At 41.0% G+C, this 26,918-nt stretch overlaps 1 protein-coding gene across 2 annotated transcripts in view; it reads left to right on the forward strand.

The window, feature by feature from the left end:
* The window catches only part of POLR3G (RNA polymerase III subunit G), a 56,067-nt gene that overhangs the window by 22,076 nt on the left and 7,073 nt on the right, over positions 1 to 26,918 (forward strand). Inside the window, exons 4-6 of one of the 2 annotated variants that reach the window (XM_075541271.1) lie at positions 3,931 to 3,987; positions 6,909 to 6,959; positions 14,340 to 14,419. In XM_075541271.1, the coding sequence (XP_075397386.1) occupies positions 3,931 to 3,987; positions 6,909 to 6,959; positions 14,340 to 14,419 (188 nt within the window). Of the gene's footprint in view, positions 1 to 3,930; positions 3,988 to 6,908; positions 6,960 to 14,336; positions 14,420 to 26,918 lie in introns of both variants that reach the window. The other variant, XM_075541270.1, reaches the window with a different exon arrangement.

The following is a 26,918-nucleotide window of genomic DNA, read 5'->3' on the forward strand; positions in this document are numbered from 1 at the left end:
GGATTGATGAGAGTCAGAATCAACTTAAAGGCAACTAACAGCAACAATTACATTGAAAATCGTTTCCAGCTTTATTTTTCCCCTGTGACGGCTGCCCTTGTCCTTTGCGTACAAATCTCTATGCGGGTCTCTTGTGATTTATTTAAAGCGTGGTAAGCCTTGACTGTTCTCTAGTTTATCACGTCAGATAAGCGCGAACATAGAATGATGTCGTCCTCTGTGATTTAAAGGGCAAAGAGGACCAGTGACACTTGGAGGGGCGTCAAGGGTCTGCGATCAGGAGTGGGAGGAGGTTTTAGAGGAGCCCTTCTTGGGAAGTTATTTAACCGACGAGGACGATTCTGAGTTTCAGTTTCTACTTTTGATTGTTCACAGTATAAAGATCAATGTCCTTGAGTTCTGGAAACACCATTAAAACATGAGAAGTTCATACCGTCCGTGTGATGTGTTTCCATTAGTATTAAAAATGCATTTCCTTTTTCTTTTCAAAGACTTAGAGTTGGCTAAGAGTCAAAAATTAAGTCTTTAAAATTTTTTTAATTTGATTTTTGAATACTTTTATTGGGGACTTTTACAATGATATTACATGTACTTATAAGTGTGTGGAGCTTTTTAGATAACTTTTAAAAGTATATATCTGCTTGAAGGTGTGCATATGATGATTTGATGAATATTCTTACCTTTAAAAATATGATATTTTTCCTGCTTTCATTGATTTTGTGCATGCTTTTATATATTAAGTTATAAAATGAAAGCATTCATTTTTATGGCTTAAGAAAGACTGAACTAATAAGTATTCTTATTAGAAAAAATAATAGTGTAAAGCACACATTTTTTCCTATCTTGTAAAAAAAATCATTTTATTAGGGGTTCATACAACTCATCACAATCCATACGTACATCAATTGTGTAAAGCACATTTGTACATTTACTGCCCTCATCATTCTCAAAACATTTGCTCACCACTTAAGCCCCTGACATCAGCTCCTCATGTAAAGTATCCATTTGTACTTTTAAAATTCGTTTTTTCTATAGATCAGGGGCAGATTTTTTAAAATTTGAATGTTGTTATTAAAACACATCTGTAGTTTAAAGTTGTATCAAATCATGAAAGCATTTATGTGAGTCTTTGAGGCAGGGACATTGAGAGCATAATTCTCTTCTTGATTTCTTTAATAGGTTGGCTTGTATCTGGTTCAGCATGCTCCTTAACTTTGATAACTGTACAATAAAATATTTAAGAATATGAGGAATCTTCTGCTTCTGTTCCTTGTGGGAGCAGTCAGCCTCGTCTTTCTCGCCCTTGGCCATCGAGTCACCGCGAGCATACTGCATTTCTGAGACTAAATCGTTACAAGCGTTGGCAGCTTCTTCTCTGTGTGTGCGCATAACTACATGCTTTAATAATCCGACCTCCTCATGTTCCTGCCACTCTCTGTCTTTCTCTGAAAAACAGAAAAGTAACCATTTTAAAATGAGACTCTCTCATGCTTTTATGTAGCTAGATACCTTTTGATCTTAAGCTCGGAATAATTATTAGTCATACTGAATTACTAGAATGCAGTACAGTGGGTTTCTTTATTTTGTTTTCTTAATTTTTATAATGGACTGTATTCTTCAGAACAGTTTAAATTTACAGAAAAGTTGAGAAGATAATACAAAGGGTTCCCACACCCCTGCAATCAGTTTCCCAGAGTAATAATGCCACACATTAGCAGAGTGCACCTGTGAAAATTCAAGAGTCACTCTTGATTCAGTATTATTAACTAAAGTTAATAGTTCATTCAGTGCTCCGAGTGTTCTTCCGCCGGACCTTGCTTTCTTTTTAATGTAACTTTAATGGAAGTCTAACGTTGGGTACTTTGCTTAACTTCGCTCTTTCTCAGTAGTAGTGTATTTGCATTTTGGATCGTCACAATTTGATAGTTTTTTTAAATTGCTAGAAATAGAATGTTAAAGATGCTTCTGGCAAAGCCTAAAAGAGAACATGGGGAACATGTTGTTGGGCATGAGGAAAGGTAATCTTTATTTTAAAATGGCAACAATCTTGGTTCAGCTGAATTCTACCATTGGACAAAAGCAAAACTTGTAAGTTATGAACTTGGATAAATAGTTGAGATTTCCAAGCAAAATATGAGTAGTGTGGCCTGGTTTTTCCAAGTCGTTTCTATTTAAATGTGAGAGGAACGATGTATTCAAGAAGGAATTGTTAAGCAGAGAAGAATAAGCACTTTTGATTTGGAAAATACCTGACCTATCTAGATTAAGAAGTAGGCCACGCTTTGTCATTAGACTCACTGGCATTGAGAGAGTCGGTATGTGACTGACGGATACCATCAGCCATCACAGTGCTGCCAGCATAGACTGGGGGCACGGGGATAGGGCAGAGTGAAGGAAGGCTGCTACACAGCCGGATTTCCGTAAGCAAAAGGGGTTGTCCAAAGGTCGGGATCCTCTCAACTAGGGAACACCTGTTTTCCCCTGTCTACTAAGGATGACGATTTTTCAAACTATGGAATTCATTGTGGAGAAAATTATTAAAAAGCAATTGTTGCAGTGAAAATGTTGGGAATCTTCTAATTTGTATTGACCTTTTTTTTAATAGATGACAGACGAGGAAAATGTTAGTTAAGCATCTGACCTAGAACCAAAGTTCAATATCTAGGAAAACTTAGCTGCTTCTCTTCATCACCATATCAGTTGTCTTTCTCTAACACTGTGGCCTGTGTTCAATTAATGTAGAAAAAATGTCAGCAAGACATGTAATCCCCTGTATTGAATATTCACCTTGCGTCCCTGCGTTGCGGCTATATTTCCACGATGAATCATGGTTTCCAGCCATTGTCATCCTTCTGGAAGAGGGTCAGGGCCCTCAGCAAGGGAGCTGCTCGTGGGAGAGTGGGCTACGCAGGAGCAATAACCACAGCTGTAGCCCTACTTTGGGGAAACTCAGAGGATCTCCTCCGAGCTTTCAGAAGTTGGCATGGAAGGCTTCCTGCTTGGTCGTTCATCTTTCAGGCAGGTAACCCCTGACTTGGCCCAGTGCTTCCTGCATATTCTCCTTCCCCCGACTTTTGTTGTTCGCAGCCGGCCCTCAATGAATAATCCCGCGTGTTACTCTGCTAGAGATGAGCAAAACAGCCTGCCATCCCCTTTTAGGCACAGAATGCACTCAGTTACAAAAAGGTTAATGTTGATGAGAGAGAATAGTCTCACAAGAAGCAAGTACAAGGAGGACCTGATGCAAGGGGCTTAAGTGGAGAGCAAATGCCTTGAGAATGATTGGGGCAGGGAATGTATGGATGTGCTTTATGCAATTGATGTGTGTATATGTATGGATTGTGGTAAGAGTTGTATGAGTCCCTAATAAAATGTAAAAGAAGAAAAGAGAAAAAAAAAAAAAAAAGAAGCAAGTACAAGACCCCAAGTAAGACCTCCCCGCCCTGGCTCCGGGCTGCTGTGAACTTCCGCATAAATGAGTCAGGGTGTTTGACTGTAAGGACCAGCAAGACCAGGAAGTAAGAATTTATATTTCTTCTTGCTTTTGACTTTTCATACCCAGCCATCCCTTGCCACATCCTGAAGTGTGTGATTGATTCTCTTTGAACATCCTCTGTCCAAATGTAAGAGATACTCACACACCCAAAACACAGCGATTGAGTCACTTCCAGCCCCTAGTGACCTTAGAAAACACTGTGGAACTGCCCCTTTGGGTGTTCAAAGTGGGAGCGGATCGCCTGGTCTTTATCTTGTGGGATTCAAACTAGATTCAAACTGCTGACCTTGCCGTTAGCACAACATGTAACCCAGTGCACAGCAGATAAAATATGTGATCTGCTATTTTCAAAAAGTTATTTTAAAAGACTGGTTTAAATTTAGGTTTATTCTTAATTTTCTATTAAATGCTTTTTCTTTCTGCCTTTTTTCTAGATATTGAAAGGTATAGTAAAAACCATATGAAAATATACAAAGAAGAATGGGTGCCAGGTAATATAAAACAAAATATGTGTATAAGAGAGAACTTTTTATATACAAGAGCAATTGAATATTGAGAAACTATCCCAGCCCAGGTCAAGTCCATAAATCTGATATTAGTCTATGTGTTCCTTACAAGTCTATGAATTCTTCTAAAGACTCACACAACACAGGCAATGACGCCAAATGCAGGAAGATCACAGGTCAGTGGGTGGCAAGTCTTGTGGATCCAGTGGTGGTAGGAGCATCTCAGTGCTGGCAGGAGTCACCATGTGGTTCCTTCAGCTCCGAGGCTCTGACTGCCATCAGCCTATCTCCATGTAACTTGTCAACAAGAATGTCTCTCGGGTAATGAGTGTGTGTCCCATGTCCAGTGAGCTACTTATCTCCTTAGCGCCTCCAAATGAGGGCATCAAACAGTGACCTGATTGACAGGCTAAACTCCACCCCTTCACTCTTAAGTCTCAAATTGATAACAGATTGCCTATGTACCTACCACAAAGGCTATGCCCCCATCCCATATCATGCGGTAGGAAAAATTTCCTATTTCTGCCACAGGAAAAGAGTTTGGCTCATTTTTTTTGTAATTAATTAGCGATGTAGGCCTTTGAAACAGTAAAATGAAAAGATTTCTTCTGTAACAAGGAAGAATCATGGTGTTTATATGGAAGATCATGAACTATCTTTTTGTGTGACCATAGGACTAAACTTATTTGTGAGTTCCATTTTTTTTTTCTTTTCCCACAACCATGATTGTAATTTCTCGTCCCAGTGATGCTTACTTTATCTGCTCCTGAGGGAATTTGTAACTTTGGGGAATAAACAAGCAACAGTCTAGTTTTAAGGATGATTTTAGACCACACTCCTGGATCTTCCTTTCTTGTAAGCAGACACAGGTTGATTTTAATTATGAAAATACCTTTTCCATGGAAACACACCTACGAAAGTTTTCCTTTCAACCTTTCAAAGTTTCCCCGGAGATGCAAGCTAGGTGGCAGTGGGGGTCCCATCCCACAGACTCCACAGCAGGTGGGCTAGCGGCCGCAGAAAGGGTGTCTGTTAGGGCGGCTGGTCAGTACTGGAACGTGGGTCTCCTCATTTGACTTCACTTTCCTGGGACCACTTTGTCCTTGGTGCTTTTGTGGAAACTGCCCTCTCTGTAAGAGCCCAATCGGCACTGACAGAGCAGTATCACTTTCATGGGCCAGTTTGCTCTCCCCTCTCAGGCAAGACCTCGGGTACATGTGGATTTCCTAGACACACCGTCTTGTCCCTGCTATTTCTTTTTCATAAGTAATCACCTCTCACACGATTGCCTTCTTTCTTTATCCCACGTGATGGTGTTTCCATTGACATGATCTGCGAGTGCTCTGTATAGTGAGAGAGAGCAACGTTAGATAGTTGCGGTGAAATGACTCGTGTTTGAAATTTTTGTACAAAATGCACTGAAATTTCTTTATTAGAGGGTAATATTTTAAAATCTTGCATCATTTATCTCATTACTAAATATATTTTAACTGTATTGAAAATTTAAGGTACCCTGGCAATGCAGTAGTTAAGCACTTAAATGGCTAACCAAGAGGTTTATGGTTCAAACTCACCAGTTGCTTTGACGGAGTCAAGGGAGAAAAGACCTGTTAGTTTTACAAGGGAGTTCAAACATTTTGAAGACATTTTTAATTTTAAAAAAAGGAAAGTTTTCTATGAATATTTGGAAGGCTGGTTGGCATAGCTGAGGAAACCACGTGAAACAGTTCTTCTCTGTCATGTAGGATAACTGTGAGTTGGAATTGATTCTGGCACAAAATAATAAAATAAAACAGTACCCAACCCAGTGCCATCGAGCCAGTTTCGACTCACAGTGACCTTGTAGGGCCAAGTAGGTCTGCCCCCTTGGGTTTCGGAGGCTGCAAATCTTTATGGGAACAGCCAGCCTCATCTTCCTCTCTCTGAGTGTCTGATGGATTTGAACTGCTGAACCCAAGGCTTAATTAACCCTTATGCTAACTGATGGGCCCTTACAAAATACAAAAATAGCTAAATAATAAATAATGCTTTTCAAAAACCCACTTTAATACTAGCACTCATGTATATTGCCAGAGAATTCCCTAACTTAGTGCCTTCCCTGCACGAGTAATAATATTTTAAAAACTCCTTGTGCTTGAATCAGTTTGGACTCACTGACCTTCTGTGGCGTTTCTGAGACGGTCAGTCTTGTCTTTATCCCTTGGAGTGACTGGTGGGGTTCTGAATTGCCAGGCTTGGAGCGAGCAGCCCAGCCCCTCACTCACAGTCCCACCAGGATTCCTTAAATAGTATTATAGATTCATTTATCCACCGAGACTTTTGAAGACTAGAACTCTGCATGTGGTTGTAGGAGCGCATTTTTAGTAGTGTATCGGAAATTTCTGTTTATAAATGTATTTTTATTCTTAATTATAATAAACACCTCAGTGTTTAAAATTGCTCCTGTAAAATTCCACTTAGCTGCTAAAAGAAGTCTATGGACATTTTGTAGCACTGTTTCAAAGCTCGAGTCCTGGTGGCGAAGTGGGTTTCGTGTGGGACTGCCAACTGGAAGGTCAACAATTCGAGCCACTAGCTGCTCCGCAGGAGGAAGATCAGACTACGTATCTCCTCCCCAGAATATGGATAGCCCCCCCAAACCCTAGGGAGCAGTTCTGCGTTGCCCTATAGGACTCATTGCTATGAGCTAGAGCCAACTTGAAAGAAGTACGTTATTTCAAAGCCATTTTAACGAACTTTATTCTTTACACCAGAAAAAAAATTATTTTAAAATATTTTGATTCTGGCATTAAGTCTGTACAGATTCTGGCCTTTTTATTGCATGACTGTCATTGTGATCTCTAGTAGTTCTGTCCAGTGTCCTAGAGGAAAATGTAATCTTTATGTTTCTCTTTTTATACAAATAGATTGGCGGAGGCTCCCGAGAGAGGTGATGCCAAGGAAAAAATGCAAACGAGGTAAATTGATCACATACTAGTCATGCAGGTAGGAGAGGATTATTGCTTCCATGCGAGTGATATGGAATTGTCCACCTGAAATGTAACACCCAGTGTCCTCAGGGCTTTTTCTTACGATACAAGGGCTACTCAGCAGAGTTGACAGTTCACCTCTTCTTCACTCTTGCCTCATTATACTGACTTCCCCTAGTGAGTGTGTAATCCACTTCCCTGTCTGCTCCTCTGACATTCCGTGTTGTAAGATAACTGTGCTAGGCTGGGTTGTCTGGAGAAACCAAACAGTTAGACCCATCCAATATATAAGAAAGATCTTCCCCTTAAGATGCAACCCTAGTCTGAGTCCGTAGACCTCGGCGGTGCTAGCCAGGCCCTCTTCAGACTCACGTAGCTGCAGGCCAGTGGCACTGAGAACTGAAGCAGGATGATGGAAGGTCGCAGGCTGGTGGGTGCAGGTCGCACGCATCCATGGTCGGGCCGTGGAAGCATGGCAGGACGCTGACAGCTCTCAGGGTTAGGTGGCCCGCATGAGACTGCCCCGAGAGGCAGACAGAGTCTCAGTGGAGTCTCACTGATGAGGAAGGAGAAGTGGCAGAGAGAGGGGTAACTTTCCACCTTCTCCTTAGAACAAGGCTACACGCTCAAGGAGTTGCCATCAAGCCACTGCTTGATTGGACAGGTTGAACTCCGCCCCTTTGCCAGGAGTGTCTAGTTGACGTAACTTCGAACTACCACACTTACCATCCATATATTAGGTTATGTGGTAGAGGGTCTGTGTAGTATCTCTGCCTAGTTTGATATCTTGTGGGACATCCTGTAACTTGTTTTTTAAATGGCAATTACACGACCTTTACGTTTTTAGCCAAAAAAGATCGATGTGTGAGGAATAGGTAGAACTGTTTAGGCACAGATGGAACCCTGGGGTGTGTAAAAACGCCAAAGTGGAGCTTCAGTTTTGTGCTTTAGAATTCCGTTGAGTTAAACTGCTATCTATTACCAGGTACTATACCTCTGCCTCTTTTGTGGGGTTTTTTTTTTCCTGTGGTGACTTACGTGTTGCTGTGAGCCTTGAAGCTCTGCCACCAGTATTTCAAATACCAGCAGGGTCACCCAGAGTGGAGAGGCTTCAGCAGAACTTCCACACTAAGAACAGACTCTGAAGAGGGAACCGGTTGTCCACTTCTGAGAGACTCATGACTTAGGACTTGATGAGCAGCAGCAGAACCCTGTCAGCTGCAACCACAGAAGATGAGCCCCTCAGACTGGAAGGTCCTCAGAACCTAACTGTCGTCGAAGAGCCGCCACCTCAAAGCAGTCAGCTTTAACACCTGCATGGAAGAAAACAGTTGAGACCTTTGTTGTTTCCTGATGGGACACAAATTAAAATGACAAACAGGTGTAAGCATCACTTAACAGTGGGAACATGGAAAGTGCGATGGTATAGCTAGAAAAATTGGAGTTTGTCAGAAATGAAGTGGAACACAAAAGGTCGATGTCCTAGCCGTTAGTGAACTGAAGTGAACTAGTCTTGGCCATTTTAAAACCCAATCATGTGGTTCACCATGCTGAGAATAACAAATTCAAGAGAAAAGGCATTACCTTCGTGGCCAGAAAGCCTATTTCAGGATCTGTCTTGAAGTCTAATGCAGGCAGATAATTTCCATACATCACAATGAAGGTAAGTTAGTACAGTGTCATTCAAACCTACACACTGGCCACTAAACTAATGACGAAGAAAGAAAAGACACTGAAGAATTTCACCAACTCCTTCCTTCAGTCTGAAATTGATCAAACATACGCTCAAGATAAATTGATAACCACTGGTGACAGGAATGAAGAGTTTGGGGATAGAGGGCCATTAGCTGGAAAAGAATTGCCTTTATGATAGAAATAACTCTAAATTTCACATGCAAGATTTTGCAAGACCAAAGACTGACTCACTGCAAATAATGTTTTTCAGCAGCATTAGCTAAATTGTAGTAGTGGACCTCGCCAGACGGAATGCACAGGAATCAAATTGACCGCTTATATGGAAAGAGATTTTTAATATAATCTAAAATAAGGCTAGGACGGACTGGGCAACAGACCATCAATTGCTCATATGCAAGTTCAGATTGATGCTGAAGAAAATTGAAACTAGTCCACCAGCGTCAAAATACAACCTTGAGTCTATCCCACCTGAATTTAGAGACCATCTTAAAAACATATTTGATGCATTGAAAACTAAGGACCAAAGACTAGAAACAAGTTGTGGGATGACGTCAAGAACATTACATATAAGGAAAGCAAATGTCATTAAAATGAGAGGAAAGAAAGACAAGATCAAAATGGGCGTCTGAAGAGACTCCCTGAAGTTAAGAAAAGCAAAAGGAGAGAACACAAACAGCATGTCTCAAGCTGAAAGAACTGAGGAGAAAAATCAAGGATTGAGTTGCACTATTGCAGGATTCTATCAGCAAAATATTGAGTGACAGGAAATACCAACAAAACATGGAAGGAATCCTTACCTAATATACCAATAAAGAGTTGGTCAACAAGCAACCATTTAAAGAGTTGCATATGATCAAGAACTATTAATATTGAAGGAATAGTTCAAAGCTGCACTGAAGTTACTGAGGGGGGTGGGAAATGTCTAGGAATTACTTGAATGTAAATTCAAGTATTTTAATAAAGCAATTTAGTGCTGGAGGTCCTTACTTTGTCTAGGTCAACAAATTTGGAATAATGCTACCTGGTCAGCTAGCAATATGGAAGAAAGCCATATTTGTCCCCATACAAAGAAAGAAGAGTCAATGGCACCTAACAACAATTAGAAAACCTAATTAAGAAGAAACTTGCTTTTCCTAGTGGCAAGAGTATTGAGAAATAAACAATGGTGGTTGGTATTGAGAATAGTTGCTCAACAATTCCATCAAGTATTCCTATATAGAGTCTTTAAATATAGGACTGAAGGTAGGACACTATTGATGGAAATATTTGGGGGTTTAAGTAGTCTTTCAACAAATTTTGATCTTTGATATTTCTTCCCCAGTCACACATATAAGGTTTAGGCATTCTGTAAAACCTGATGGAGCAGAGACCCCAAACCTATCTATACACAATGGGACATCCTCTTACCCCCCACTATCATGACCCTAGTCTTGCCTTTCACCCTGGATTAGACTGGAACGTTTGCATAGGCACAGATAAGAGATAAGAGTTCACAACACACAGAATCCAAGAACATGAATGGAAGTACCCATACCAGGAGGGTAGGGGGAGGTGGGAAGAGGAGGGGAGGAAGGAGGAACCAATCACAATGATTGACCCAACCACATGCAGAACACCCTCCAGGGGGATGAACAACAGAAACCGTGGGTGAAGGGAGGCAGCAGTCAGTGTAAGATATGGAAAAAAAATTATGGGATTACAAGTTGGGGAGGGAAAAAAGAGCTGATACCAAGGGTTCAATAGATAGTAAATGTTTAGAAAATGGTGATGGCAACATATGTACAGATTAGCTCGAATGGATTATGAGAAGAGCTATAAGAGTCCCCAATAAAAGGATCCTTTAATGAAAAAAACAAAAATACAGAGTGATAGATGGCAAAGGATACTGAGTAGACTTGAATCTTCCACTGACTCTTAGTTAAAATAATAAATTTTAATATTTACTTTTATTTTATTTATATATTTTTTCTTTTCTCTTTTTAAAAAACATTTTATTAGGGGCTCATACAGCTCTTATCACAATCCATACATATACATACATCAATTGTATAAAGCACATCCGTACATTCTTTGCCTTAATCATTTTCAAAGCATCTGCTCTCCACCCAAGCCCTTTGCATCAAGTCCTTTTTTTTCCCTCCCTCCCCGCTCCCCCCTCCCTTATGAGCCCTTGATAATTTATAGATTGTTATTTTGTCATATCTTGCCCTATCTGGAGTCTCCCTTCCCCCCTTTCTCTGCCATCCATCTCCCAGGGAGGAGGTCACATGTGGATCCTTGTAATCAGTTCCCCCTTTCCAACCCACTCACCCTCTACTCTCCCTGCATCGCCCCTCACACCCTTGGTCCTGAAGGTATCATCCACCCTGGATTTCCTGTGCCTCCAGCCCAATATGCACCAGTGTACAACCTCTGCCCTATCCAGTCCTACAAGGTAGAATTCGGATCATGGTTGTTGGTGGGAGGAAGCATCCAGGATCTGGAGGAAAGCTGTGTTCTTCATCGGTACTATATTGCACCCTGACTGACACATCTCCTAAACCCCTCTATGAGGGGATCTCCAGTGGCCGACCCTTGGGCCTTGGGTCTCCACTCTGCACTTCCCTCTTCACTCAATATGGTATATATACACACACACATATTCTTTTTTTTTTTTGCATGATGCCTTATACCTGGTCTCTTTGGCACCTCCTGATCGCACCGGCTGGTGGGCTTCTTCCATGTGAGCTTTATTGCTTCTGAGCTAGATGGCCGCTTGTTCACCTTCAAGCCTTTAAGACCCCAGACACTATCTCTTTCGATAGCCGGGCACCATCATCTTTCTTTGCCACATTTGCTTATGCACTCATTTGTCTTCGGCGATCGTATCATGGAGGAGTGCAGCCAATGATATGATTTTTTGTTCTTTGATGCCTGATAACTGATCCCTTCGGGACCACTCGATCACACAGGCTGGTGTGTTCTTCCATGTGGGCTTTGTTGCTTCTGAGCTAGATGGCCGCTTGTTTATCGTCAAGCCTTTAAGACCCCAGTCACTATCTCTTTTGATAGTCGTACACCATCCGCTTTCTTCACCACATTTACTTGTTCACCCACTTTGGCTTCAGCAGTTGTGTCGGCAGAGTGAGCATCATAGAGTGCAAATTTAATAAAAGAAAGTATTCATGCATTGAGGGAGTGCTTGACTAGAGACCCAAGGTCCTTCCACCACCTTAATAGTTAACCTATAAATATAGACACATAGATCTATTTCCCCATCTTCATATATATATTTGTATGTACATGTCTTTGTCTAGACCTCCATAAATGTCCCTTGATTCCTAGTTCTTTCCTCCATCTCCCTTGACTTTCCTCCTGCCCTACTACCATGCTCCGTCCCCACCTGGGCTACAGCTATACCTCTTCTCTACGCCACCTTACCCTTGATCATTCCCCATCAGGCCTGCCACTTCCCCCTCACTACCATTTTGGGTCCCATGTTGTTCCCCTGTCCCTTTGTTTGTTGACACCACTTCCTTACCCTCCTACCCTCCCCCCCCCCACCAAATGCCCCCGGAACTGCCGGTCCCATTGTTTTTCCTCCAGATAGTTCATCCAGCCTGTTCTATTCAGACAGACCTGTGGAGACACTAACATGCACGAAAGCAAGACAGAGGAAAACAAAGCAACAGTATACAACCAGACAATAAAACAACAAAAACAAATGATTGACAAAGAACAAAACAAAACACTTAACATAACAAAAGCATGTAGTTCGTTCAAGGATCGTTTGCTGGCCCTTCGGAGCGTTTTCCAGTCCAGTCTGTTGGGGCACCACGCCCTGGCCCCAAAGTCCACTTTCAGCATTCCCTGGGGACCTTGCCACTCCATTCCCTTGCTGTTCTGCTGCACTCCCCCAGTGCTTTGCCTCGGTGTGGTGGGATCAGGTCAGGTGCAATTCCCACACTGTGTCTCCGGGGCTGTCCCCTGTATCGCCCTTAGTCACTGAGGGGCATCATGTCTCCTAGTGGGGCCAGCCATGTTGTTTTCTCTGTGGACTGGCTGCTCTACTCAGGAACATCATCCTCACGATTGGTGGGCCAGGCTGTGTTCCACTCTCTCCTCCTGCCCCTTCATCTGCTCCCGTGTGCTCTGATCAGCTATGTCCATCTGATCAGAATCAATGTCGGAGCTGCAGAATCAATGTCGTCCTTTGAAACAAATTCTTATTGGGGGAGGGGCAGGAATCCACTTAATTTTTGGTGCTGGGGCCAGCCTCCCAGAGCAATATTTACCGTTAGTATATACTATGGGATACCGTATCCTATAGTATTAACATATTTATGTGTTGTAAAATTAAATGCGTTGATGAAAGAGTCTTAGGGAATGCTTTTGTGGTGTAGTGAATTATGTCCTTATGTAATGGTTTTAGGCATTAATGTTATATATTGAGGCCTTGTCCATCTATAAGTCTATATTTTCTGATGCTGTTCTTAAATGCAATCCAATCTTTCCCAACTCATCGTGACTTCATGTGTACTTCAAATTAACTATTGTTAATTTGGGGCAGAAAAAAATAACCTGTTACTTTTATATTAAGTGTAGGTTACTTTCACTTGAGCAAAACCTCACTAATGTCCATGTTTGGGAGCCAGGGACGTAGCGATTTCCCACGGAGCTATTTGGCATAACACAGCAAATTGTAATTCTATTCATTATGCGTCTTCCAACACAATCTAAACATTTCCTCTTCTCTAGGTTAAATGTTAATCTTTAACAAAAGTATGCCTTTCTCGGGCATATTGTTCTCTCTTCCCAATAATTCCTAGTACTTACTTTGATTTTGGAAAAATATAACTTTCTGAACATAGCGGGACAATTTTATAGCATTGCAATGCTCTTGTAAGAGACTTGCAGGTTGTCTGGGTAAGAAATAACTCTCATTTCCCTCCTATATTAGAAAATCCTCAAAATGAAGTATTTTTTGACTTGCTAAGAATTTTTTTGTGTCTTAAAACTGTTAGAAAACTTAATGCCATTTACAATGCTCTAGATTTCCAGACATGTGATGCGTGTGCTCACTTTAATCATTTTCATGTTCATTCCCTAGAGAATTTTGAAATACGCTGAGTCTAACTACTTTCTGGAAACCCACGGGGCAGTGCTGCCCTGCCCTAAAGGGTAGCAGCGAGTCAGAAATGACCTAATAGCAGTGAGCTTGTGTGTTAACTTCATTCTCATTTATTTTCCCATGATGAAGTACATCTCTATCCTGCACTTCTTTTATATTTTTGCAAACCTGGTAAAATTGCTCCGGTTGGGATAAAGTTTACTGACCAGTGCGCCAGAGGCGGGTGTGAAAAACAGATTTGTGGGAGGCTCTCATCGGTACTGTAGTACTTCCACCCAACATGACATTTTAGCAGTTTTGGTCCTGGTGATATTGGCAATGACATTTTCAGTGTTAGTGAAAATAATTCTGGTTGCAGTCAATAAAACCTATTTAGTGATCACTGAGCATTTGGTACTGTGTGATAATTAATTTGTTCAATTTAGAGCGTTAATTCAACCTATAAATTCTGTGACCGCTTGATCATGACATATCATTAATTGTAGATTATATAAAAAGGTAAAGAAGCGTAACTCACAGTTGTTACTTAAAAATGTGTCAATGAGTTCCTTTAATTTCAGCAGTCCCGAAATCCAAAAAGGCAGAAGATGCCAGCAAAGCCTCTTCCGTCACAAATAGTGTGGATGTGTTGAAGAAAATTGAGGTAAGGTTTTAGTCTTACTTTGCATGTGAACTGGAAAAATATCAAATATCGTTCATCCTTTTCATCTTGATGCTTCAGCCTTTAACATCTCTACCTTTTTAAAGACTGTGCATTTGGTGGGAGTTAGCCCAGCTTCCAGAACACAGGGTCACTGGAGAGGTTTGACGTAGTTGGCAGGGAGGGTTTGCAGGTTCAGTCCTCTTCGCCTTTCTTGCTGTTGTTGTTAGGTGCTGTCGAGTGGGTTCTGAGCCAGAGTGACCCCTTGTATAACACAGTGAAACACTGCCTGGTCCTGAGCTGTCAACTTATAACAATTCCCCAAACTGCCCCAGCAAACCAGACCTTTTATTGTCCAGTCGACAACTTAAAGTGAGCTGATAGGACCAACAGGAGCTAGTGGCATAGTGGTTATGAATTGGACTGCTAATCACAAGATCCACACTTCAAAACCACCAGCCACTCCGAGAGAGAAAGATGGGTTTTCTACTCCATCAAAGAGCTACAGTCTCAGAAACTCACAGGGGCGGTTCCACCCTGTCCGAACGGGTCCCTATGCGCTGGCATCAACTCAATGCCGGTGAGTTTGGTGTTGAAGTCGAACAGAAGAAACTGTCCAAAGGGCTTCCAGAGCTGTAATCTTTACAGAAGCAGGTTGCCACAACATTCCCCTAGGAGGGGGCTGGTGCATTTAGACCACTGATGTTTTGATTGGCAGTCTAGTGCTTAACCACTTTGCCACCGAAACTTGTTTCTTGTCTATGTATTTCATTTGCTTCCTTTTCCATACGCCTCTGTTTCTACTTGGTTTCAATTAATGTAAGAGATAAAAAACATGAAGGCATTTCGTGCCAAATTGTATTTCTTACATAGACTCATTGTTTGCCCACCTCTGTTGGTATATGTGTGATTTTCCATGCCTTTTCTCTAAGCCTTTTGCTAAATGTATCAGATTGCAGTAGAGGAACTGTTCCTTATATAAATTCATATCATTTTTGTAATGCTTAAAAAAAAGGTATCGAATTCTGGTTAGTACCTGAAGTTGCCCTACCATTCCTGCCCCCAGACAGTTTCTCTCTTCTTCTTATAAATCAATCTTCATGATCTCATATTTTATGCATAGCAAATAGAATTTTTTTTTTCAGTATATCACTTAAAGTATCTTGGGAGCTGGTTCTTTATCACTATATGTAAAACAACTTCATTCTTTGGGGCTATATTCCAGACATGAACTATAATTTATTTAATCAATATCCTTTTGGCTGACATTATATTTTCATCTACTATTTTGTTCTTGTAAACACTTTTGTAATGAACACATGTTCAGTGTGTCATTGGACATATGCATGTATGGTAAATCAGTTGAGCCAGTGTTGAGGTTCTGTATTATGGATACATAGTATCAAATTGTTACTCATGGAATTTATACCAATGTACTCCAACATGTCAGTGCTATAATATGCACACCAATGCATGTATTATCTTTTATTGATGATGCTAATGATAACAGGTAATGTTTGGCATTATGTACCAAGTTCTGTGATGAGCCCATTTTGTTCTGTAGACTAACACAGAGAGAGGTTATTATTATTCATTACTCACAGGTAAGAGGAAAAGCTCCCAAAGCTTTAGGACCATTACTTTCTGGCCCAAGGTGGCAGAAACTTTATTTTTCATTAGTACTTGAGCTGGAGATAACATGGCTGAAATACAACCAGGCTGATTAATAAAGAAACAGTAATAACTGTCAGCTTTACCTTTGGTGGAATGATAGGTGGGCTTGCAGGACTAGCCAACAGGTATTGACTGAACGCAGGTTCTGGCTGTCCTAGGAGCTGCTTCCTGGTAAGAAGATGCTGACTCACACTGTAAGGAACGTTGATCTGGACCTCTAGGCGTAATTTCCCCACAGAACAAATTGTGTCTCTTCATTCCCTGCATTTAATCACCACTCTGAGGACACGCTTTTTTATTATTATTATTAACTGGAATTTTAAATTGAAAAATTCCAGTAAGTTGCAGTTTTAATGGAGCAAAAGTAGCTTCTGGATGATGCCCATGTTGTTCATTTCTTCAGCAAAAGGCATTGCGAGTCCTGCTCTAATAAAACGTCTCTGGGTGGAGCGGGAATCGCAGAGTCAAGTATCCTGACTGTGGAATGTGTGCCTGATAAGACAGCAGAGCACTCGGCTCTGGGCGTCTCGTGTCTGTGTGACATAGAGGGGGCTACGTCGTGGTAGCTGCACCAGGGAAGGTTGAAACTAGAAGACCTTTGCCCTGCCCAGAAATGAACTGTGCACACTCTGGACTATTTGTTCCATCCTCACAACAAATCGTGACGCAGTGGGAGAGACTTCTCAGACGAGGACAATGGGGCTACTAAGGAGAAGAGCAGAAACGCCCATAAAAGGAGAAAGCCCTGTGAGTGGATGTGGCTCAGAGATGATTTCTTTTAAGAGATGGATGAATTTGCTCTGGGTTAACAAAGTTAAGAATTTTATAGGTTCGAGTTAAGTCTATGTGGTAGAAATAAAGATGAGGATTATTATGATTTTTAATCATTTTATTGGGGGCTCATACAACTCTTATCACAATCCATACATAATATCAATTGTGTAAAGCACATCTGTACATTCATTGCCCTCATCATTCTCAAAACATTTGCTCTCCACTTAAGCCCTTGACATCAGGTCCTCATTTTTTCCCCTCCCTCCCGACTCCCCACTCCCTCATGAGCCCTGGATAATTTATAAATTATTATTTTGTCATATCTTGCCCTGTCCGACGTCTCCCTTCACCCACTTTTCTGTTGTCCGTCCCCCAGGGAGAAGGTCATATGTAGATCCTTGTAATTGGTTCCCCCTTACCAACCCGCTCTCCCTCTATGTTCCCAGTATCGCCACTCACACTCCTGGTCCTGAAGGTATCATCTGCCCTGGATTCACTGTGTTTCCAGTTACTCTCTGTACCAGTGTGCATCCTCTGGTTTAGCCAGATTTGCAAGGTAGAATTCGGATCATGACAGTGGGGGGTGGGGGTGGGGGAGAAAGCATTTAGGAACTGGAGGAAATCTGTATTCTTCATCGGTGCTACATCGCACCCTGACTGACTCATCTCCTCTCCTAGACCCCTCTGTGAGGGGATCTCCAGTAGCCAACAAATGGACTTTGGGTCTCCACTCTGCACTTCCCCTTTCATTCACTATGGTAAGATATTTTTTTTCTGATGATGCCTTATACCTGATCCCTTCGACACCTCGTGATCACAGGCTGGTGTGCCTCTTCCATTTGGGCTTTGTTGCTTCTGAGCTAGATGGCCGCTTGTTCACCTTCAAGCCTTTAAGACCCCAGACACTATCTCTTTTGATAGCCGGGCACCATTAGCTTTCTTCACCACATTTGTTTGTTCACCCGCTTTGGCTTCAGCGGTTGTATCGGGAGGGTGAGCATCATAGAATGCCAATTTAATAGAAGAAAGTATTCATGCATTGTGGGAGCGCTTGAGTAGAGACCCAAGGTCCTTCCACCACCTTAATAGTAAACCTATAAATATATGCACATAGATCTATTTCCCCATTCTCATATATAAATATATTTGCATATGTACATGTCTTTATCTAGACCTCTATAAATGCCCTTTGCCTCCCAGCTCTTTCCTCTATTTCCCTTGACTTTCCTCCTGTCCCACTAGCATGTTCCATCCCCACCTGGGTTCCAGCAATACCTCTTCCTTACATTACCCTTGATCTTGTCCTAGGAGGCCTCCCACACCCACCTCACCACCAATTTGGATCACTTGTTGTTCCCTTGTCCCTGGGTTTGTTAATACCACTTCCTTTCCCCACACTTCCCCTAGCCTATCCCTATCCTATGTCCCCTCAGAACTGTCGGTCCTGTTGTTTTCTCCTCCAGATTGTTCATCCAGCCTATCTTATTTAGAGAGACCTGCAGAGATAATAACATGCACAAAACCAAGACAGAACAAAACCAAGCAACAATATACAACAAGAAACCACTAACAAAGAACAGAACAAAACACAACAAGAAAGAAAAGCTTGTAGTTAGTTCAAGGATCATTTGTTGTCCTTTAAGAGTGTTTTCCAGTCCAGTCTGTTGGGGCACCACGCCCTGGCCCCAAAGTCCACCTTCAGCATTCCCTGGGGACCTCGCCGCTTCATTCCCTTGCTGTTCCGCTGCACTCCCCGAGTGCTTTACCTCCGTGTGGTGGGATCAGGTCAGGTACAATTCCCACACTGTGTCTCCAGTTCTGTCCCCCGCAGGGCCATGGGTCAGTGAGGAGTTCCATGTCTCATAGTGGGGCTGGCCATGTAGTCCTCTCTGTGGACTGGCTGCTATAATTGGGGTCATCGTCCTCAAGGCCTGGTGGGCCAGGATGTGCTCCACTCTCTCCCTCTTCATCTGCTCCCGTGTGCTCCGATCAGATATGTCCCTCTCCCGGAGCTGCAGATTCAATGCTGTCCTTTGAAATAAATTCTTCCGGGGGTGCGGGGCAGGAATCCACTTAATTTTTGGTGCTGGGGCCAGCCCCCCAGACCTCTCCACTGGTTCCCTACTCCACGCTGGAATGTTGCATTCATACCTTGTGGCACTGGGTTGAAGTCTGGTCCCTCTTTCCCTGTGGAGATATAAACAATACCCTCCCCTTGGGTTGGTTAGCGCCCCATGCCCCCACTCCCCATTTCTTCCTTATTTTCATCATTTTCTTTTGCTTTCCCCACCTCCTCCCCAGTTGTCTACCATGTGCATCCCTGCATGTGATCTGGTTCCTGCCATACTACATGGTCCTCACCCCACGCTTACCTCAGCGGGCTCATGTACTTGTCCTTTTGTGCCTGATTTACTTTGCTTAGCATGGTTTCCTCTAGTTCTTCCCATGCGGCGATGTGCTTCATCACTACTTTTTAGCGATACATTGTTAGCATAGTTTTTTAATCACATCGTCAGTTGATGTACATTTGGGTTGCTTCCAACTCCCTGCAATTGTGAACTGTGCTGCAATGACCATTGGAGCCCAGATGGCTGGCCTTGGTTTGTTTCTTGCCTCTTCTGGGTATATGCCCCGTAGGGGGATTGCTGGGTCTTAGGGAACTCAATTTCCATCTGTTTTAGATATCGCCAGATCGATTTCCATAGTGGTCGCACATACTTACAAGTCCACCAGCAGTGGATGAGAGTTCCTGTCTCCCCTCAGCCCCTCCAACACTTGTTGCTTTCTGATTTTTTGAATTGGGCTACCTTTGAGGGCATTAGGTGGTACCTCATTGTTGTTTTAATTTGTATTTCTCTTATGGCTAAAGGAACATTTTGTCATATGTTTGTTGGCCATTCGGATTTCTACCCCTGTGAAACTTCTGTTCAAGTCCTTTGCCAACCACTCAAGTGGGCAATTAGTTTTTTTCTTTTTGAAAGCTATCAGAGTATTGTAGATTTTAGTAATAAGGCCTTTGTCTGATATGTCATTGCTAAAGATGTTTTCCCAGTCCGTGGACTCTCTTATTATTTTCTTGGTGAATTCTTTCAATGTACACAGGGGTTTTATCTTTAGTATATCACATTTGTCAATTTGTGCCTCCTCTGTGTTTGTGTCCTTCCCTATTTCTGATAGCCTATGTATTCCCTGCACCAAAGTTCTCAAGTTGGTCCCAAATCCCTCATTGATGACTCTAATAGTTTGGGGTTAACATCAAGGTCTGCGATCCACCTTGAGTTTATTCTTGTGCATGGATTAAATAAGGGTCTTGCTTCATTTTTGTGCAGGTAAATATCCATTGTTTCCAGCACCACTTGTTAAAGTGAGTTTTTGGGGGCCCTCATCAAAGATCAGTTGTCTGTATGCTGATGATTTTATTTCTGGGTTTTCAGTTCTTTTCCATTGGTCTGAGTATCTGTCATTGTACCAATACCATGTGGTTTTGACAACTGTGGCTGTATAGTATGTGCTAAAGTCAGGCAGAGCAAGCCTTCCCACTGTTTCTTTCTTCTTGAGTTCCCTGCTAATTCTGGGCTTCTTCCCTTTCCATATGAAGTTGGTAATCAGTTTTTCCATTTCTTTGAAGAAAGATGAGGGTAATTGTATCGGGATTGTATTAAACTTATATAGTGCCTTTTGCCGAACTGACATCTTGACTACATTGTCTTCTAATCCACGAGCATAGGATATCCTTCCATTTGTTGAGGTCGCTCTTGGTTTCTTGCAATAGTGTTCTGTAGTTTTCTCCATGTATATCTTTTGTTCTTTTAGTCAGGTATGTCCCTAGATATTTCAATTTGCATTTGGCTATTGTGAAGGGCACTACCTTTCGATCTCCGATGTGTATAACAGACCTATGGACTTCTGTTTTTTATCTTGTATCCTGCCACTCTGCCAAACTCCTCTATTGCTTCCAGTACTCCCCTTGTGGAACTTTTGGGATTTCCATATATAAAATCATCTCATCTGAGGATAACAATAGTTTCACCTCTTCCTTCCCAAGACAAATACCTTTGATGTCTTTTCTTTGCCTTATGCTGTTAGCTAAAACCTCCTGCACGATATTAAATAAGAGTGGGGACAAGGGGCATCCTGGTCTCGTCTCCTTTTTCAGTGGGATTGTGTTAGTCTTTTCTCCATTGACCACCACGTTGGCTGTTGGTTTTTCATATTTAGCTTGTATTCATTTGAGGAACTTTCCTTCCATTCCTATCTTCTCAAGTGTCTTAAACAGGAATTGGTGTTGGATGTTGTCGAATGCTTTTTCTGCATCTATCAATACTGTCATGTGGTTCTTACAGTTTTTCATGTCAATGTGACAAGTAATACTAATGGTCTTTTTTTTTTTTAATACAAATGGTCTTTCATTATGTTGAACCATCTCTGCATCCCTGGTATGAATCCCACTTGGTCATGGTGAATTATTTGTTTTATATACTTTTGTATTCTGTTGGCTAGTATTTTGTGAAGGATTTTTGTATCGATGTTCATTAGGGATATTGGTCTGTAGTTCTCGATTCTTGTGGGCTCCTTGCCCAGTTTTTGTATCAGAGTTAAACTGGCTTCATAGAAGGAGTTCGGGAGTTTGCCATCTTTTTCTCTATTCTGGAAGAGTTTGTGTAGGATTGGTGTTAGTTCTTCCCTAAATTCTTGGTGTCATTCTCCAGTGAAGATATCTGGTCCAGGAGATTTTTTGTTGGTAATCCCTTGATAACCTTGTCTATTTTTTCTATTGCTATGGGTCTGTTGAGATTCATGACATCCATTGAGGATAGTCTAGGGAGAGATTGTTTTTCCAAGAATTTGTCCATGTCTTCCAAATTGTTGAATTCATTGGAATACAATCCTTCATAGTACTATGTTACTATCCTTTTGATTTCATTAGGGTCTGTTGTAATGTCTCCTCTTTCATCCCTTAATCTTGCTATTGAAATTTGTTCCCTCCTTTCTTTGGTTAGGTTTGCCAGTGGTCTGTTGATTCTGTTTATCCTTTCAAAGAACCAACTTTTAGCAGTATTAATTTTATCCATAGTTTTCTTATTTTCCCTCTCCTGAATCTCAGCCCTGATTTTTATAATTTCTTTTCTTTTGCTATTAGTAGGATTGTTCTGCTGACTCGGCTCTAGTTGTTGTAAATTTTGTACCATCATATCAAACATGAGTTTCTCTTCCTTTCTCAGGTGTGCATGTATTGCTATGAAACTTCTTTTGATGACTGCCTTTGCTGTATCCCATAAGTTTTGGTACATCATGTGCTTATTCTCTTTGGTTTCTAGAAATTTCCTAATTTCATCTCTGATCTGGGCCAGTATGCATTCCTTTTGCAGTAGAGATATTCATCCTCCAATTGTTTGCTCTTGTTTTCTTTGTCTTCCTTTTATTGATTTCTAGCCTTATGGCACAGTGGTCAAAGAGAGGTCTATATGATTTCAATGTGCTTAAGTTTATGTGGATTCGCCTTATGCCCCAGCATGTGGTCTATCTTCGAATATGTCAAGTGGTATTAACAGAAGTGAATACTAAATATGCCCTATGAATGAATTCAGCAATACTGAGTGAATTCTGTTTTACAAATATTTTCATATGTGTCCTTTAAATAATTATATTGAAAATAATGAAATAGTAGTTAACTTGATAGAGTTTATACTGTACACACTGTACACATAGTTCAATAAATGCAGCATTACAATTCCCCTTTAACTCTACAAATGTTTGGGCCACAGGCCTTTTGTTTTTTGCTGTTATCTGATTAAAATAGTAATAAAAGACCATATATTTATATTATAATGTAGCATCATAATAAATTAGTGTGTGTGTGTGTGTGTGTGTGTGTATTTCATTGATACTGACTCATGGTGACCACATTTGCGATAGGACGGAATTGAACTTGATGGGTCTTTCTTAGCTGTAGTCTTCATCGAAGCAGGTCATCAGGACTTTGCTGCTTCTGGGTGGGTTCAGGCAACACGCTTGCCTTAAAGTTGACAACAGATTGCCACCCAGGGTCAATTTATTGTTATAGACACTTTAAAAGATCTATAATCACTGTTTGGTGTACTTGCAGTGTTTCAAAGGAATTGTCCGTAGAAAATTTACACTGTACTGTAATAATTCATATAAGGTTATTTATGGGTCAATGTCAAGTTAAACCATCTCATGTCTATTACATTGATCTTGTTTGTGAGGTGATCACAAGATGGAGTTTGGATTTTGATTAGAAAGTAAGAGACTGTTGCCTTTCTATTGCCTCTGATTTTTGTAAATTCGAATTTGAGTAAAAAGGATTGTAAAATATTTATTTTTCATAATTCTAATAGTTCTTATAGTAGGGCTAAAAATAAGTGTGAGATGCAAATCCATTCATATGCCTATATATGTCTGGTTCTCTCTAGAGCAGTGGCTCTCAACCTTCCCAGTGCCCTGACTCTTTAATACAGCTCATGTTGTGGTGACTCCCTAACCATGAAATTATTTTCATTGCTACTTCATAACTGTCATTTTGCTACTGTTGTGAATTGGGAGACGTCTGTGGAAGGGTTGTTCGACACACACACATGCACACACACACACACACACACACACACACACATACACCCTGCCCAAAGGGGTCACGACCCACAGGTTGAGAACTGCTGCTCTAGCGACATCATAATCATTTTATGATAGAGATCATTATAAATCATCCCTCGGGGTATGATGTATTGCTATTTTCCACATTAATTTAGCCAATGATAATAGAATTTAAAACACAGTTGAGAAAAGGAAATTATACATGTATAGTCTGCCTTTTCAGCTCTAAATACACGAATTGCTTAATTGTACAGATTAAATGCTTAAGAAGGTATTTACACAAACATTGATGGTTGGTGATTGGGAAAAACTTTCAGTGACACTCATTCGCAAAGGCAGAACCATACCTCCCACATAAAGGCATGTCATGAGAAACTAAGGAGAGCATTATGTTTAGTAAATGTGATATAGTAGGTTCAGTCCGCATTCATTGGGCACCTTCAAACAAAACGTCCAAACCAAAGTCCAAAGACCACCAGTTCCATAAACTCAGGGCAGCAAAATCTGCATCTTCTCACACTATAGCAGCTCAGCCTTAATCTGCTATGCGTGAGTTTGGGATAAAGACCAGTTTCCTCAGTGGGTTTTCCACGTCAGATTTTTATGGCATGGTCTATGAAGGATGTTGTATGCCTCGAAAGCCCTGCTAGCCCATAGCACACAGCTTGGGCCACTAAGGGCTGGATCGTAACTACATCAAAAAATGTAAAATTAAGATCATAATACCAGGTATATTTTCCATTGGAGTGCTAGGTAAGTATTCTTAAGCTTTTTAACTCAGTGGAGATTGCTCTACCTGTTTTACCAAAGGAAGTATAATCACCTTCTTGTTGACCATCTTGAGTTCCCAGTACTGTTTTGCTTACTCTTGTAGGTGTTTCTAAATTTGGGGGGACTGTTAGGTGGGTTGAGTAAAGAAATAAATCCAGAGACACTCAGATATACATGTGTAACAAAGAGCTTTATATCAAGAAAAGATCCCGCAAGAGAACAGCAAGGCAAACAGAGCAAACAAGTCCCCAGGGAATACCAAAAATAGACTTGGGGCCAAGGGGTGGCACCCCATCCGATTTGACCAGAAAAATACTCCTAAAGATCAACAAACAGACCTTGAACTATTTACAGGATTTTCTTTCTTTTATTTTTTGGTCCTTGGTTTTCTTGCTGTTTCGTTTCTTTGTTTTGGTCTGTCTTGTTTTTGTGCATAATTATTATCTCTACAGGTCTGTCTAGGTAAGGTAGGTGGGATAAACAAGCTGGAGGAGAAAACAACAGGACCAGTGATGTTAACAAACCCATGGGCAAGAGAACAACAAGTGATCCAAAATAGATGGTGAGGAGGGTGTAGGAGGTCTGGTAGGGCTTGATCAAGGACAATATAACAAAGGAATTACTGAAACCCAAATGAAGGCTGAACATGATAGTGGGACAAGAGGAAAGTAAAAAGAAATAGAGAAAAAAACTAAGAGGCAAAGGGCATTTATAGAGGTTTAAATGCAGGAATGTGCCTATGTAAATACATTTATATATAATGATGGGGAAATATATCTATACATTTATTTATAGGTTTAGTATTAAGGTAGCAGATGGATATTGGACGTCTACTCAAGTACTCCCTTAACACAAGAACACTTTGTTCTATTAACCTGGCATTCCATAATGCTCACATTCTTTACACAATCACTGAAAACCAAGTGGGTGTATAAGCAAATGTGGTGAAGAAAGCTGATGGTGCCCGGCTATCAAAAGATATGGCATCTGCGGCTATCAAAAGATATGGCATCTTGAAGATAAACAAGCGGCCATCTAGCTGTGAAGCAACAAAGCCCACATGGAAGAAGCACACCAGCCTGTGTGATCACAAGGTGTCGATAGGATCAGGTATCAGGCATCAAAGAACAAAAATTCATATCACTGTGAGTGAGGGGGAGTGCGGAGTAGAGACCCAAAGCCCATCTTTAGGCCACTGGACATCCCCTTACAGAAGGGTCACGGGGAGGAGACCAGCCTGTCAGGGTGCAATATAGCACAGATGAAACATACAACTTTACTTTAGTTCTTTAATGCTTCCTGCCCCCTACTATCATGATCCCAACTATATTTCACAACTCTGGCTAGAATAGAGGATGTACACTGATACAGATAAGAACTAGAAACACAGGGAATCCAGAAGAGATAAACTCTCAGGACCAATAATGAGACTAGTAATACCAGGTGGATAAGGGGAAGGTGGGGGAGAAAGGGGGAACTGATATACATATAATCCATTTCCTGGGGGATAGACAACCAAAAAGTGGATGAAGAGAGACATCAGTCAGTGTAAGACATGAAGAAGAAGAAAAAATATGTATACATCATCAAGGGTTTGTGAGGGAGAGAGGGAGGGGGGAAAATGAGCTGATACCAGTGGCTTAAGTAGAAAGATGTTTGAAAATGATGGCAACAAATATACAAATGTTCTTGACACGATGGATGGATGAATTGTGATGAGTTGTACAAGCCCCCAATAAAATAATGTTTTTTTAAAATTACCAATTGAGAATGTATATATAGCAAAAAAATTTAAGGTAAGTATTAACAATAAAACATGGAAATACATAGGTTTGATATTAATGTTAGATGGATCTTGTCTGAAAGCAGAGAATGTCTGAGAAATGTTTACTTGCATTGCACTGACTACATAGGCACTCAATGTCGATCATAATAACCAATGAGAACACTATAAAAATAAACAGTTATCTAGAGGCCTGGCAGGGGAGTTAGGGGGACACGAGAAGCTAACAGCAGTGAGTATGAGAAAGAAGATGTTTTGAAATTGATTGTGGTGATTGATAACTCTTAATATGATGAAATTATAAAACGTAGGATATGTTAATTATATGCCAGTAAAAGAATTTTTAAAAATTCATATTTGAGAACCATTAAACAACATCTAAATTGCACTTACTCTCAATTAAAAAATGTGTTTTCCCTATTATGTAATCTACAAAGCAAATATAATTGAGAAAGCAGTATTTGCAGATTCATGCATTAATGTTCTGAGTAAGCTTTCAAAATGACTACATCTTGAACCTTAATTTATGAGTCATAATATGTGATAATACCACTGGTGCTAACCTGTAGAAAACTCTGGTTATGTAAATTGACTAGGGACCAGACAGTAATGAAAATACAGTAGTTATCAAATTAGGAAATCGTTGGTAATCATAGTAAAATGATGAAGTTTATAAGTGAAACTTGTTCCCTTTGAAAAAGTAACATTGGTTTTAATAGGGTTGATGACTGAACAGTCATGCAGGGACAGCCTCATTCTCCTCATGCGTGTCGTCTTTGCCTCCTCGTTAATTTTCCCGACAAGCGCCAAGGTTGGTTCTGATTGGAGTCTTAATCTTTGCTTCCTTCTCAACTTGCCAGATACATTCAGAAGCAAAACATTCCTGAG

Source organism: Tenrec ecaudatus, chromosome 2 (genome assembly GCF_050624435.1).
Source record: "Tenrec ecaudatus isolate mTenEca1 chromosome 2, mTenEca1.hap1, whole genome shotgun sequence".
In the NCBI taxonomy this organism is placed as follows: Eukaryota; Metazoa; Chordata; class Mammalia; order Afrosoricida; family Tenrecidae; genus Tenrec; species Tenrec ecaudatus.